Below are 14,648 nucleotides of genomic sequence, written 5' to 3' on the forward strand. Positions count from 1 at the left end.
GCTAATACAATCTGCCAAATGTCAGAAAACATTGCCATAGATATTTCCTCTTAACAACATCCAGCGATGTATCTTTTTAGTCTGCTAAAATATATTTGCCAGCAGACATTGCCATATCCCCCTAATCCTATCCCAACTTACACCCGAGCGTCTCCACGGCAACGCAGACCAAAATAGTTGCTGAAATCTATTGTTATTTTGTTAGCAGTGTGTTCTCAGAGGCGGACAGGAAAATGGCTCAAACAGAGAGAGGATGAAGAGGTGAGATTCCTGTGGAAAGCACCGTGAGAAATTAAAAATGATCACTTTTATCATCAATATGTTCATTATAAGATTTTCTAAAAGCTAATGTGCTGATTGTTAAAGGATATAAGCAGTAAACTCTCCACCAATAAGAGTTTATTAAATTTTATGACATCATAGTGCACTTCAGCATCAGATCTTCTGACCAATTAAAACTCTCTAGAATCTCTCTAGGGGTCTCGTCCACTGACACCAGTCTCCTGTTCACACGTAGGAGAGCTTTTATACACATGGTTCAACTACAGTAAATATACACTTGCATATATGATATAATAATAACCACTAGCTGACGCAGTGTTGATCTGAACTCCTTCCAATGTGGGAAGGAACCCAAAAAGCTGACACTCACCTATCTACAGCAAGCCTAGAGGGGAAGATTCAATGCAGAGTCAGCACACAGGCAACTACAGCATTCAAAATTAGGTCTCTTACACACAATTGTATTATATTCTATATGATGAATGACACAATTCAAACAGTTAAGACAGTGAAAAAATGATTTCCACTAAGGCGAATGCAGTCTGGTTTCACATGTATAGTCATGCAAACTGCCAAACAACACATACACAGTCCAGTCGGGTTACTCAGAATGCTGTATTTTGGTTAGACAGACTCAGCATTGCTATTATATTGCTGTCATACATGTGCTGGGCTCAATCTCTTGCACTCAATGGAGTGCATTTACCAAACAAGATGATACTCATGGCTGGACTACTAAAATATGATACATTGTTCTGGAAATAAATGAGGTAGTGACAAGTGTTTCCCGAACCCTGTTGGAAATCCATCATTGAACTTTGTTGAAATGTATAACTTCTGTAATGACACTCCTTAAGGAGGTGGAGTAACAGAAATATCTGTAGTTAAACTCAGCAACAGATGCTTTTTTATATAGTGTAGTTACTGTAATTGTTTCATATCTAGCCATTAGTTTGCTTGCCTTGGTCTATCTTCCTCCTTGGTCTAACTTTTGTCTACTTAACTGAAACAAGACATTTCATTCCTTTTGCAAAAATAATAAACAACATTCTATACATTTTCTATTGTAAACACAACATAAAACCACTCACAATAGCATGTATCCTAATCTAATCCACCAATAAGAGTTTATTCAATTTTATGACATCAGAGAACACTTCAGCATCAGATCTTCAGACCAATGAAAACTCTCTAGAATCTGAAGTGTCTCGTCCACCGACACCAGTCTTCTATTCACACGTAGGAGAGCTTTTATACACATGGTTCAACTACAGTAAATATACACTTGCATATATGATATAATAATAACCACTAGCTGACGCAGTGTTGATCTGAACTCCTTCCAATGTCGGAAGGAACCCAAAAAAGCTGACACTCACCTATCTACAGCAAGCCCAGAGGTGAAGATTCAATGCAGAGTCAGCACACAGGCAACTACAGCATTCAAAATTAAGTCTCTTACACACAATTGTATTATATTCAATATGTTATACACTGTAAAAGCAAACATGGTATTTAATTAAAAATATTAAATTGACCTTAATCAGTTTTTATCAACCTGCTATTAACACTCACTTTTATTAAGTTACTTGTACTTTGAGGTTGAAAAATCTTACCAGCTCAGTCTACTTGAGCTGGATTAATTTAGAAAAAGTAAGTTTATGACACTGTGGGCATGCGCAGATCAATCAATCATCCCCAACCAATCAAGCTGCTTCGTAAGGCGGGTCTTGGCGTGGCGGGATTCGTAATTTTGCAAACGGTATGTCACCGCAACTGACCGACCAGATGAAGCTGGATATCATTGAGCTGGACCTAAACATCGCTTTAAAGGCAGTTGTGATTATCGTCAGCGTAACAGCGATTCTTGTGCTTGGCACACTCATTTGGTGAGTAAATATTTTAATTTACCCTTGCGCAGATCGTTTTGTTTCTGTAAATCAGCGCCAGTGTTTTGTGCCTGCTAGTAATGATGTGTGTAGTAATGTCGGCTAACGCCAGCTAACTATATTATGGACATAACGTGGCTGTATTTTGATGAAACTTGGTCAATACTTTATTATTTTCAAGACTTTTGTCACGTTAAAATTGAGGAAAAACTTTAGTGTAGCAGTAACGTTAAGCTCGCGCCCACCTGCCATGTCAGTAACATTTGTCATCGAGTACTGACTAGCAGCTAGCATGATGATGACAGACTGATCCCGGCGGTTTGGGAGTTTCCTGAGTTTTATAACTGTTGTTTGTAAGCTCAGGCAGAACATCAGAACAAGTCTGGATGTATAATTTTTTTTTAAATAGTCTGTAAAGACTATGCTAATTTTAGCTACCAACAATAAAAGTCTGTGCTTATCAAAAACAGGATTAACGTTACCACTCTGTGTCGACATATGATTGGGGATATCACCACAGTCAACTAACTTAATGTTATTTTATTTAACACTTCGCACTTCATAGTCAATATTCGTAGCTGTGCTGTTTCCATGTTTACCATAGTACCCACTACCCAGATCAGTCTTGGTTCGCTACAGACAAGAGTGTTTACCTGTCTGGAAAGATCTTTACACTCAGTTTATCATAGTCTGCTATGATAGGGAACATATTTGCTGGCATACTCAGTGGCTTACATTATTCTTTAAGGTCATCTTGTACATAATATGTTCATTTTAATACTGGGAGCTGTCATTGTGGGTTATAGGCCTATGTTACAGCTTTCACATGTACTTGGTTGTGCTAAATTGTTGTATTTTTATTTAACAGTTTCCTTCCAGGCACAAGCAGATGGTGATCAATCCACACATTCCATAATCCCAGCAATAAAAGGTATTTTCAACTAATAACTGTATTATTATTACATGCCAAAGTAAAAGTTAGGCTTACATCAGAGCAATTGGATTACAACAAAAGCTAAGAAAATCTTGTGTTGAAATTATTTCATTATAGTATATTTCATCATACATAATATTTTATGCATATTTTGAATTTCAAATATTTGATGTAATTAGTATTTCTGGACTGTCTCTATAGATACTGTGGGTTCAATTTATAGTCCATCATACCCAGGACTACAGTTCCCTTGATGTCTAACCACATAAGCGAGTCATTTACCATTTACTTTTTGTACTGCTGTGTTCACTTGTCTTAAAGAAGTTCATTGATTAAAAGCTTGATAATTCGATTTTTGCAAGGATTTAGTTTTTCCTATAGCTCTGGTATTTCAAATCTGATACTGCATTTGAGTGTTTTTGTCTTTTTATGTTGCTAGGTTTGATGCCAAAATTATCTTTTCTTTCTTTTCAGATTTTCAAACAGTTATCAAAATGGACCAGAGGTTGTTACTGAGAGTCATCATCGCAGAAGATGATATAAGTAAGTTGACTTTAATTAAGAGACCACAGTCCATTGAAGAATTCAAAGTGCAACTGGTGGATAAACTGTCACTGCAGTATGACTTTAAACTGCAGTATGAAGATCAAGACTCCAATAATGCCCTCTGCAATTTGACTGAAATAACTGATTTACCTGAAAGAGCTACAGTCAAAATCATCCCTCTTGTGACTCTCCATTTAACAGCATTGTCATCACCCACCACAACATTAGACACTGAGGGCAGCACAGCAGACACTGAGATCCTGTCGCCTGTAGGAGCATCACCATCGCTAAGACAACAGTGGCCAGAGTTCTTTGACATACCCAAATAGCACATATCATAGAGAGACAGGTAAGCAATTTTTGTTCTCAACCAATAAAATAATGCAAATAAACATAAATTCAAGGTGTGTGACTAGAAATCCAAACACTTGTTGGAATGTTAATCCCTCTGCCACCTCTCCATCCCTACCCACTCCTCTCTACTTTTTCAGGTGTTTGCTGAGTTTAATAGAATCGCCAGTAAGAATCTTGAGGGAGACTTCTTTGAGGCTCTGGACCAGTATGCCCCACGTTTCATTGAACTTTTCAAAACAAGAAGGGAACTGTTGGCCAGAAACTCAGGGAGCTGATGCAGCACATGAGCTGGATGGTAAGTAGGTTTATTTTGCTTTTGATCTGTGTGATAGTTCATCAATCAAGTTCTAAATGAGACCATCCAGACCAACCTATTTTATTTCCTGTCTGCTTGTGCCTTGCAAATTACTCTGTTAACTGGTCTTTTCTCTCTCTGTGTATCATTAGACACCAGACGTCACAGTACTTCGCTCTGTTGTCCTCAAAGGCATTCCCATTTTACTCGGTGATGACTCCAGTGAATTCTACAAGACTTGCTCTGTAAGTACTTGCACATAAGAAAAAGTTTGGTCTTGTAGAACACTTAGAATTGAAGACAAGGAGACTTGGTTCTTTCTTCAGCAGGATTCTTTATTGAGAACATGAGCTGCTGCAGTCAATTCTGATCAAGGCACAACAAAAGGGTTAAATATATCATATAATTTTATTGACAAGTACACATTTCCATTGCCAACACTTGTCAGATAACTTAAGGACATTGCTATTGCTACAGTTTCTATGACTGCTCCACAGATTTCTTGTTGCAAATTTCACACACACACACACACACACACACACACACACACACACACACACACACACACACACACACACCAACCTGGAGGTGGACACACCCACACACCACACACACTCAAACACAGACTGAGACAAACACACACACACACACACACACACACACACACACACACTTAAACACAGGCTCACACACACTCACACATTCAAAAAGACTCACTCACAGGTTCAAACGCAGACTCAGACACACACACACACACACACACACACACTTTACCAAAATAAAAGGAATTAAAATGAAAACTAAAATTTACAATTTTAATTTGAGTTGTCACTATTATTGCGTGAGCGTTAATAAAGAAACTATTTGTAGTTTCTTTTTCACGTTTGGCTTTTCATTTTAATATTGGCTGTCTTGCCTCGAGACTGTAGTGAAAATTAAATGTGAAATCACCAATTGCATTTTATTTTTCAAATTGACATGGATGATGCACCGTCACCATGAGAATGAAATCATTTCATTGTCAATTTTGTCACACATTTTGCATACAGTTTTCTCTAATGAAATCGTTAATCTGGTTTTAATTTTCATTTTAGTCATTTAATTTATTTAAATTTATAGAAAATGTCTTCCATAGATCTTAAACATATTCTTAAATTTGTAATCCTACACTCTGCATGAACATAAAACTATACCTGCGTTGACAGATGTAATTCTATCTGCTCAATATACAATATACATTTTGTACAGTGATTGATGTATTTTGTAGGTTGAAAAGTCAGTGTCACTCTTTGAGGATGTATAGACCTTTTTAGCTTTAGTTTAACCATAACAAATATATTTTGTTTGCTTTATTGTTACAATCCAGTGTGAAAACATATTTAAAACCATATTCTCTGATAACATTACAACACTAAAAAAGAATGTTTTAGAATAGCATAAATTGCAATGCTGAAGAATGTGTGTCTTTTAGGATACAGAGAGAGACGAGGCCCTAGAATGCATCACTGTTGGTGTGCTGACAGTTGTCAGTGAAGATAGTCCTCACGAGGGTCAAAGCTCAGTGGACCTCCAGCCCATCTCCACTGCCATCATTCTGGAGGGAGGTGTTGTCATGGATCATATTAAAAACTTGCCTCAGGCAGTTTGTCCTTTGTTTGGTCTTACATATGCATTGCATTTGGATTACCCAAAATGCACGGCAAATACACTCAACTTCATTCAGACTGTGATGCTTGGACTGGTAAAGAAAAACCTCCCACCAAAACTGTTAACTCTGAAGAACAGTCTTCTGGGTTAGAACAGTAAAGAGCCGTCGGCTGTCAGATAGCACTTTGTAAGCTTTGCAGCCATTAATGTTCTCCTCTTATCAGAGAAAGTTTGATGCTTTTATGGAACTGTTCTCGCTTATTTACGTTCTCAATGGAAAAAAAAAAAGAATATTCCATTAAAGTCTACCATGTTATGCAGGTTTGCTAATGGTGGAAATAGTGCCACGTTGTGTTGCAATGAGTTGTTAGTTGTTATTAGATGATAATGTCAGAAAATAACCTAGCAAGGTTATCCTGTTTACATTTGTGTTTTGGGAAAACTTTTAATGATGTTTTTATTTGTGTTGGTTTAATCCTTGGACTGCTCACTTTGGGACACAAAAGTATGTGATGTACTTTCGGTTTTGATCAGAAATGCACTGATTTTGCATGCACTGAAGTCGTCCTGTAGTTACCTGTTTAATATTGGGAGACATGCATACAATTAGCTCACAGAAATGTTTTTATTTTTTATTTTTTTCCTTGTCATTTTATACAGTTAAATAAAACCACAACTTTGTTGTTTAGCTGCTGTTTTGTACTTGAATGTGCATTGAATAAATTTTGTAATGGAGCTGAATCAAACCAGTGAGTGTTCTTTTAAATTATATGTCTGTGTTGTGTTTGCCTTTATCACATAGTAACAGCAAAAATAGATAAATGGGGAAGAGAAAAGGTCACATGTTGCAGCTGCCCAGGTTTGGGTCCAAGAAGGACCCATTAAAGGAAATTGGTTTCTTTAATTTAAGTGAACTTAAAAAATGAGTGAGCAGAACTGACAGTGTTAAGTTGTAGGTATTTAGTAATTCTAAGTGGGGTTAAATTTATATCAAGCAATCAACACAAAATGAAAAAATTAAGTTAACACTAAGCATGGCTATTAAGTTACATGAACATAAAAAAAACGTGTTAGTGGTACTACTTGATATAGTACTGCACACTTAAAAAAAACAAGCTTTTCTAACTCACTAATCTTAAGTTTACTTTGCTTAATTTTTTTGAGGCAACGAGTTTGCATACTTTTTTTAAGTAAGGTCAACTAATTACATTTTACAGTGTATGGATATATGGCTGTACAATCATGTTCATTTTAAGTTGTTGTTGAAGACCGGAAAAGTGTACTAAAATAACTTTTGAGCAAATTACGTTAAACATAAGCAAGACAACAATTAGCTTTTAAAATTCAAAGTGAATGGCTAAGTTTTGGAAAGTAATACGACATACATAGGGGGCATAACTCAGACTTGCAACCCAGGCTCTTTCTGAAAATGTACCCCCTATATACAGTTGAAGTCGGAATTATTAGCCCCCCTTTGAATTTTTTTTCCTTTTTTAAATATTTCCCAAATTATGTTTAATAGAGCAAGGAAATTTTCATAGTATGTCTGATATTTTATTTATTCTTCTGGAGAAAGTCTTATTTATTTTATTTCGGCTAGAATAAAAGCAGTTTTTAGTTTTTTTAAAAAACATTTTAAGGTCAATGTTATTGGCCTCTTTGTTACATTTTTTTTCAATAGTCTACAGAACAAACCATTGTTATGCAATAACTTACCTAATTACCCTAACCTGCCTAGTTAACCTAATTAACCTAGTTAAACCTTTAAGTGTCACTTTAAGCTGTCTAGAATTGTCTTAAAAAATATCTAGTAAAATATTATTTACTGTCCTTATGACAAGATGAAATGAATCAATTATTAGAAATAAGTTATTAAAACCATTAGGTTTAGAAATATGTTGTTTTTGTTATTATCTGTTATTTTTAAACAGGGAGGCTTCAACTGTACATTTCATGGAAAGTGCCAAATACTTTCGCTTTTTGAGATCTCAAATTTCTCTTGCGAGTGCCATTTGCGGATACTCTTCTCACGTAAATTCACCAGAGGCCGCTGTCGACTGACTGTTTGACTGACTGACTGATTGTGACCCACCTTCCTCCTTCCCTAAAGCACCGATTGACCTGTCCAACCTCTTCCCTAAACTCAACCGACAGTTTTTTAAAAGCCATCCAGAAAAAGAAAAGCCCCAGACTAGCCCCAGGTTAGATATTTACCACGTTTTCAGATTTGACCACATTCTCACTCTGTTATTTACTTGTTACTGTATTCTTGTCTTACCCTTTCTGGATATGTTTCTGGATATGTTCTTGATCAGACTTGATCCACTTGTGGTCAACTCCTCTCTAAGTCTCAAGTCTGGCGACGTACATGGCGAGCCACTGGACAAACTGGTAACAGCGGGAACGCCGTCCATATGTGGTCACTGGTCAGCTGGTAAGCGTGAAAAGGAACTGCATCATACCATCCCGTAGCGTTCATTTTAAAGATGAAATGCAGCCATACGTTGCTCTGGCTACATAATTCACAATTTCCAGAAATGTATATAGGGCTAAGTTTTCAGAATGAGTAAAAGTTGCAGAATTGAACACAACTAGGAGCTATGCTTCTAATTACAGCTCAAGAGGTGTAGTGTCAACACAAGATTGAAATGCTGTTTGTGATTGTTTATTGGAACTATGGATTCAAGAAACTTGCAATCTTAACTGGCTAACAATAGTTTTGAAAAGCTAGTTTTGGACTGGCAAAGCTATGATATAAACAACTCTATTAGCCAGCAGAGGTTACTTGCAATGCCCTGCGCTGTATTCCAATTTTGGTTGAAATTACGTCACACAGCAAATGAAGATTTACGTTTAAAAGCTCTTCAGGGGACCTGTAAAATCTCACCAGTGATTGACAAGATCCCAGCTATCGAGAGAACAGAGCAGGGGCCATGCACCAATCATCCTGGCATTCAGCCTCTTTTGACACGCATGCCAGAGACCAGCGGGAGCTTGATCAACACGAGCGCTCTATGCAAACCAAAGCATTAATTAACTGGCCATGTGAGTGAATGCAGGCTGAGTGATGATAGCAGCTATTCATTTCTAGATCTGCAAGATAGCAGTGACGGAGATCAATTCTGGGCCAATGATTCATTCACGTGTCAGCCGTCTGCCTGTTTTTACTAGTCTAATCAATATGAACGAGTGCAATAAAAAGTCATCAACGGAGACATATTTTACACTTGTCTGCTATTCTAGAAATGTAAATGTGCCAAAAATGAATGCATGCCAACCTACGCAATTACACACACCTGAATGATGGAACCAACAGGGCAAAGACGGTGTCATTTACACATAGCAGCTGCAGCGCAGATGAAATCTTACATAATGTATTTTAGACATGTGCTTGACGAGTAATTAAGCAGAGATTAGTGAGATCTTACAGTTAATTGTCGTTGTTTTTCAGAGGCTGAGTTCACTGTTAGTATAAAGGTCAAGCAATCACACAATCAACTGGAAGATGCCTCACATAGACAGCGTGAAAAAGGTGAAGAAAATGAAAACACTAAGCGTTAACTTTTTAACAGTTTGGGGGTCTTTAAAAAAAAAAAAAAAAAACTTTTCCAGAAAGTGTTTCATTATCAGTTTATTAAAATGTTTATTTAAATCCCAAATGAATTATCACTTTTTAAATTCAGAAAGGAATATGAAGACTATTTTTTTAAATGAATGATAAAACTACATAATAATAATAATAATAATAATAATAATAATAATAATAATAATAATAATTATTATTATTATAATAATAATAATAATAATAATAATAATAATAATTCATTCCTTTATTTTCTTTCCGGCTTAGTCCCTTTATTAATCCAGGGTCATCACAGCGGAATGAACCGCCAACTTATCCAGCACGTTTTTTTACACAGTGGAGGCCCTCCAAACCGCAACCTATCACTGGGAAACAACCACAAACTCATTCACACTCATACATTACGGACAATTTAGCCTACCCAATTCACCTGTAACGCATGTCTTTGGACTGTGGGGGAAACCGGAGCACCTGGAGGAAACCCACACAAACGCAGGAAGAACATGCAAACTCCACACAGAAACACCAACTGACCCAGCCGAGGCTCAAACCAGCGACCTTCTTGCTGTGAGGCGACAGCACTACCTACTGTGCCACTGCGTCGCCCTAATAATAATAATAATAATAATAATAATAACTTAAAAGTTTAAATGAAATAAAAAAGTTTGTTTTTATATTATTATTATTATTATTATTATTATTATTATTATTACTATTATCATTATTAATGCATTAATTGATTATAATTAATTACAATTCATCAATTAATTGATTAATATCAATTAAAACAACCAAAACCTGATAATAAAATACATATTAATAATTATTAAAATTGCTTCTTCTGTTGTCTTATTATAATATTATATTGTCCTGGTTTCTGTTTCTGTGTATTTCAGATCAATGATTTGATGTTACTTCCTGTCACCTTAGTTTACCCTTATTATCTTGTTAATCTCTGAGTTAGTCGTCTCCACCCCCTCGTCAGCTTGTGTAGTTAATTGCTTCCTTGTGTATTCATAAACTGTTCTGTTAGCCCTTCATTGTCATTAGTTTTTAAGTCAGTCCCATGATGTCTGGGGCCTCATGTACAAAGACTTGCATTGAATTTATACTAAAACATTGTTTACGCACAAAGCTGTAAATGTGTGTTCACAGTAAAAAAGTCTAATGTATGAAACCCAAAACCCCTCTCTGCCTTCTCCCTCATAAATATGGAAATGACTCTACTTTGGCAAAACCAGATAAAAAAAGCAATGGCAAAAGCAAGCAAAAAGAGAAACTTTGAACAATGTGAATTGGAGGTGCTCCTTTCGGACGTAGACCGTAGAAAAACGGTGTTAATTGCAAGTTTGTCCTCAAGAATTAATAAAAAAAGAAATAAAAAACAGAGTGGCAGATTTCAGCTGACGCAGTTAATCCAGTGGGGTGTAAACATCGCACTATGACTAAATAAAAAAAAAGTAAAGATGTTAAATTTTGTAGTGTCTATTTAGACTAAGTTCAAATAGCACACCTCAGTGGAATGAGCTAGTGATTCCTACTCGTTTGATTGACAGAGACAACATAACTAAAGGGAGCGAATATCAAAAGTGTAAGTGGCATAGCTTGTAAAGCGCATTGCAACATGTTTTGACACTATCATTCATGAACCCGGTTCAAATCCAGCGTCTGATAAAATTCCTCTTTTTTCCCCATTACATATCAGATTTTGCCTACACTTCATCACGAGGAAGACAAGTAGGAATCCTTATTAAGTGTGTGTATTATGTTAAGCGCATTTGAGCATCACATATTATTTTCATATTTATTGAATGGAAATAATAAATTCGCGAATGCACATTAATCTTCAGATAGCAATGTGTGTGCAGTCGATCGCTCTGATTACATTGGATAAACCAGCGATCACTGCAAGTTGCGTTTTAATGTTTGGCTGGTCAACTGTATGGTATTGAAACCATATATACCTACTAGACATGCGTTGATTACACAGCATTGATAAACGAGGCCAATGGTGTTTCACACATTGTTTGGTTTTGTTTTTAGTTTGTAAATAAACATGTGTTTGGCTTCTGGATCCTCATCCTTGTTTATTATCTGCACTATGCCAGATGTGAAAGATACATTTATTATCAGTGTTGGGAGTAATGCACGTTACGTAATAATATCACTTTTCTAAAGTAACGAGTAAACAAAAATAATATTATTATTTGAGTTTTTTTATTTGACTTTTTACCTCACTTAATTGGCTTTTACAAAATATATTGCTGAAAAAAATAAGGTCAAGTTGTCAGGTTGAATCACACTCTCAATGCGAGAGCGAGCTGCAAGGGAACAGAGAGTCAGTTTGCACTCATCATCATCATCATCAGGTCTCTTTTATTCACAGCAGATGAGTCCATGTACTGTTCTAATCACTGAATAACTCAGGATATTGGTTTATTTCGATTCAGAGGGGGTATCTGATATATTAAAAAAATAAGTAATAAAGTACTTAGCCTACTGAAGACGCATTTCACGCAAACTCAATTCAATTTGGTCAATTGGTTTGTCAGAAAAATGATTCATTCGTGAATCGCCCGTTATCATTACAGACAGAAACAATGGCATTACAGAAACAATGGCAGGCCAGAGATTTACACTTTTGCAATAGATTTTTGTTATTTTGAACTCATCAAAGCAAAGAAGTGGATTGTCGTTAAGTGTAAATTATGTGTACGTAAAACTCCATCAACTGCAAGAAACATGACCTCTAATACCTCCAGCTAAACAACAAATTACTAACATTAGTTCACCATCTCCAGGTAAAACAATTATTCCACTAAATTAAAAAAAAAATGTTATTGCTTTTTATTCTTGAGGAGATGCAGCAACTGTCTACTGTAGTTTGTAATATAGTAAGATTTCTTCTATTTTGAGAAAAGATTTACACATTTGTTAAAGCCACATGAAGCAATTTATTCAATGTATAAATCTCAAAGATTTATTCTGTTTTAAGGATGTTTTTATCTCCTTACTGTTTACTTTGATATTAAAGATTTTGAAATCAGTTTTTCCGAAATATAAATTATGTCATGTTTGTAGTCTACTCTTGACCTTTATTGCAGTTTTATCACAATGAAGTAGTGAATTTACTTAACTAAAAACACAAAACGAACAAAAGTAGCAAACATTACTTTCCATGCTTTTATTAATCTGTATAAACAGCATGTAATTTTATCCTACATTTTTAAAGGTAAATGAAGGTGTAGGTAATATAGGTGGTTGTTTAATGTAAAGCTTCTCTATAAAAAAAAAAAAGGTGAAAAAGCTTCTGCAAGTTCTGAAAGAGATCAAACCTCAGCCGTGTAAGAAAACATAAAGCAATTTATAAAAGTAAAATAACGCATTACTTTCCATAAAAAGTAACACAATTAGTTGAGGGGAGTAACTCAATATTGTAATGCACTACTTTTAAAAGTAACATTCCTCAACACTGTTTACTATAATATTATTTGTTTATATAATTCATTTATTTTAATAATGATAATAATAATCATTATACATGTATCTTAAGAGACAATACCTATTTGTTGTTCACTTTAAAACATATGATGTCATAATGCAATACGTATTATTAAAAAAAAAAGCAATTAGGCACTCCATAAACAAGAAAATTTGATCACAAAGAGAAAACCAATATATAAATAAAGAATTAAAGGAACAGAAATAAACTATAACAACTTTCATTCCATAGAACTAAAAAGAGCATATTGATAACAAAATATCCAAGCTGCATAAAAGCGACATAAATATATATCTGAGAACAACATTGGCATGATGAAGTGATCTGGACATGAAATGCACATGAAATTCCAAAATGACTCCAACTCATCAGCTTCAGCATCCCTTACTTGTTCTCAGAGAGCATCAAGCTCCATCAATTCTGCATTACTTCACATTCATGGCGTAATCGAATTTACAGAAGACATGATAGTGGGTGGTCCCTCATGAGGATGCAATATCATATCCTTATGGCTGTTGGATAAATGTTGATTGATGGAGCCCAAAGAATGGTTGCGTGTCAGCCAGACATCATTTCTCATCGTCATTTCTGGCACCATCGTTTTCATAACTGCCTTCTCTTCTCCACTGAAGCAGACATTTTCTCATTAGGTCAGGGTAATAGCCAATTTGATGCCTTTTTATGGACCGGTAATGGGAATAACAAAGGCCTTGCAGATGCACTTTTGATGATGGCTGATGAAATAAGAAAGAGTGCTACTGGACTGGACAGTATTTGAGATTGGACTGGATTTCTCACACAGAAGGAGGAAACAGTCCCAATTGGCCTTTGCAATTACAGTAAAAGGATTTGCGCACTGTGGTGGAAGCTTGACTGGTGACGTTTTACTGTAATGAGCACAGAGGGCTTTCACTACTACTGCTGAGGGCTTGTGGATACCACACTTGTAAAAATGTTGTACATAATAACAAAACATTGTTTATTAAAATGAAAAAAAAAAAGTAATGATACTAGTAACAATCATCTGAGGATTTCATATGAAGGTTCAGAGCCCCTGCAAGTTGATATTGGAATTGCATGAACTAGTAGCAAACCATGTCTTCAGTTAGGTGGTACTTTTGTACAGTGTTTCTCAACCACGTTTCTGGAGGACCACAAGCTCTGTACATTTTCCATGTCTCCTTGACCAAACACACCTGATTCAGATCATCAGCTTATTAGCAGAGACTGAAAGAACTGAAATGAGTGTGAAAGACAAAGGAAACATACAAAACATGCAGTGCTGGTGGTCCTCCTGGAACATGGTTGAAAAACATTGCTTTAGTACATTATAAGTACTTAAAATATTCTTTTAAAAAAGTACTTAAAATAAATATATACTTTTTTTATGAAATCATAAAATGGGAGGGGTTTTGTCACAATGCATTGTAATTGGCTAGGCTGAAACATAGTAGCCACTCTGTAGCCTATCACAAATGGTTTTCTGTTTTCAAATTTTATCTTTATCTAATAGGTAGAACGGAGATCTTGAGGTGGTTTCATTCATATGTTTATCAAAACTAGCCACACTAGAGGGAACAGCCCATTTCACACCTGCACAGAGTGGTCTGTTTTGG

The 14,648-nt window shown here is 35.7% G+C and overlaps 2 protein-coding genes across 9 annotated transcripts in view; one reads left to right on the plus strand and one right to left on the minus strand.

Annotated features, from left to right (window-relative positions):
• The window catches only part of kcnh5a (potassium voltage-gated channel, subfamily H (eag-related), member 5a), a 227,759-nt gene that overhangs the window by 73,135 nt on the left and 139,976 nt on the right, over positions 1 to 14,648 (minus strand).
• LOC147832193 (uncharacterized) lies at positions 2,030 to 6,693 on the plus strand. 6 transcript variants are annotated; one of them, XM_087298152.1, is made up of 8 exons: positions 2,030 to 2,171; positions 3,040 to 3,102; positions 3,307 to 3,374; positions 3,580 to 3,648; positions 3,853 to 4,000; positions 4,143 to 4,300; positions 4,453 to 4,545; positions 5,772 to 6,693. In XM_087298152.1, exons 6-8 carry the CDS (start codon positions 4,280 to 4,282, stop codon positions 6,096 to 6,098), a joined length of 441 nt encoding a protein of 146 aa, XP_087154278.1. In that variant the 5' UTR covers positions 2,030 to 2,171; positions 3,040 to 3,102; positions 3,307 to 3,374; positions 3,580 to 3,648; positions 3,853 to 4,000; positions 4,143 to 4,279; the 3' UTR covers positions 6,099 to 6,693. The 6 variants fall into 6 exon arrangements, with proteins under 6 accessions (XP_087154278.1, XP_087154279.1, XP_087154280.1 ...); XM_087298153.1 differs by having other exon boundaries at positions 2,030 to 2,151; positions 3,307 to 3,648; positions 5,772 to 6,102; positions 6,521 to 6,693; XM_087298154.1 differs by lacking the exon at positions 3,307 to 3,374 and having other exon boundaries at positions 2,030 to 2,151; positions 5,772 to 6,102; positions 6,521 to 6,693.

The sequence above is a fragment of the Danio rerio genome, chromosome 20, assembly GCF_052040795.2.
Source record: "Danio rerio strain M-AB ecotype USA chromosome 20, GRCz13ab, whole genome shotgun sequence".
NCBI classification, from domain to species: Eukaryota; Metazoa; Chordata; class Actinopteri; order Cypriniformes; family Danionidae; genus Danio; species Danio rerio.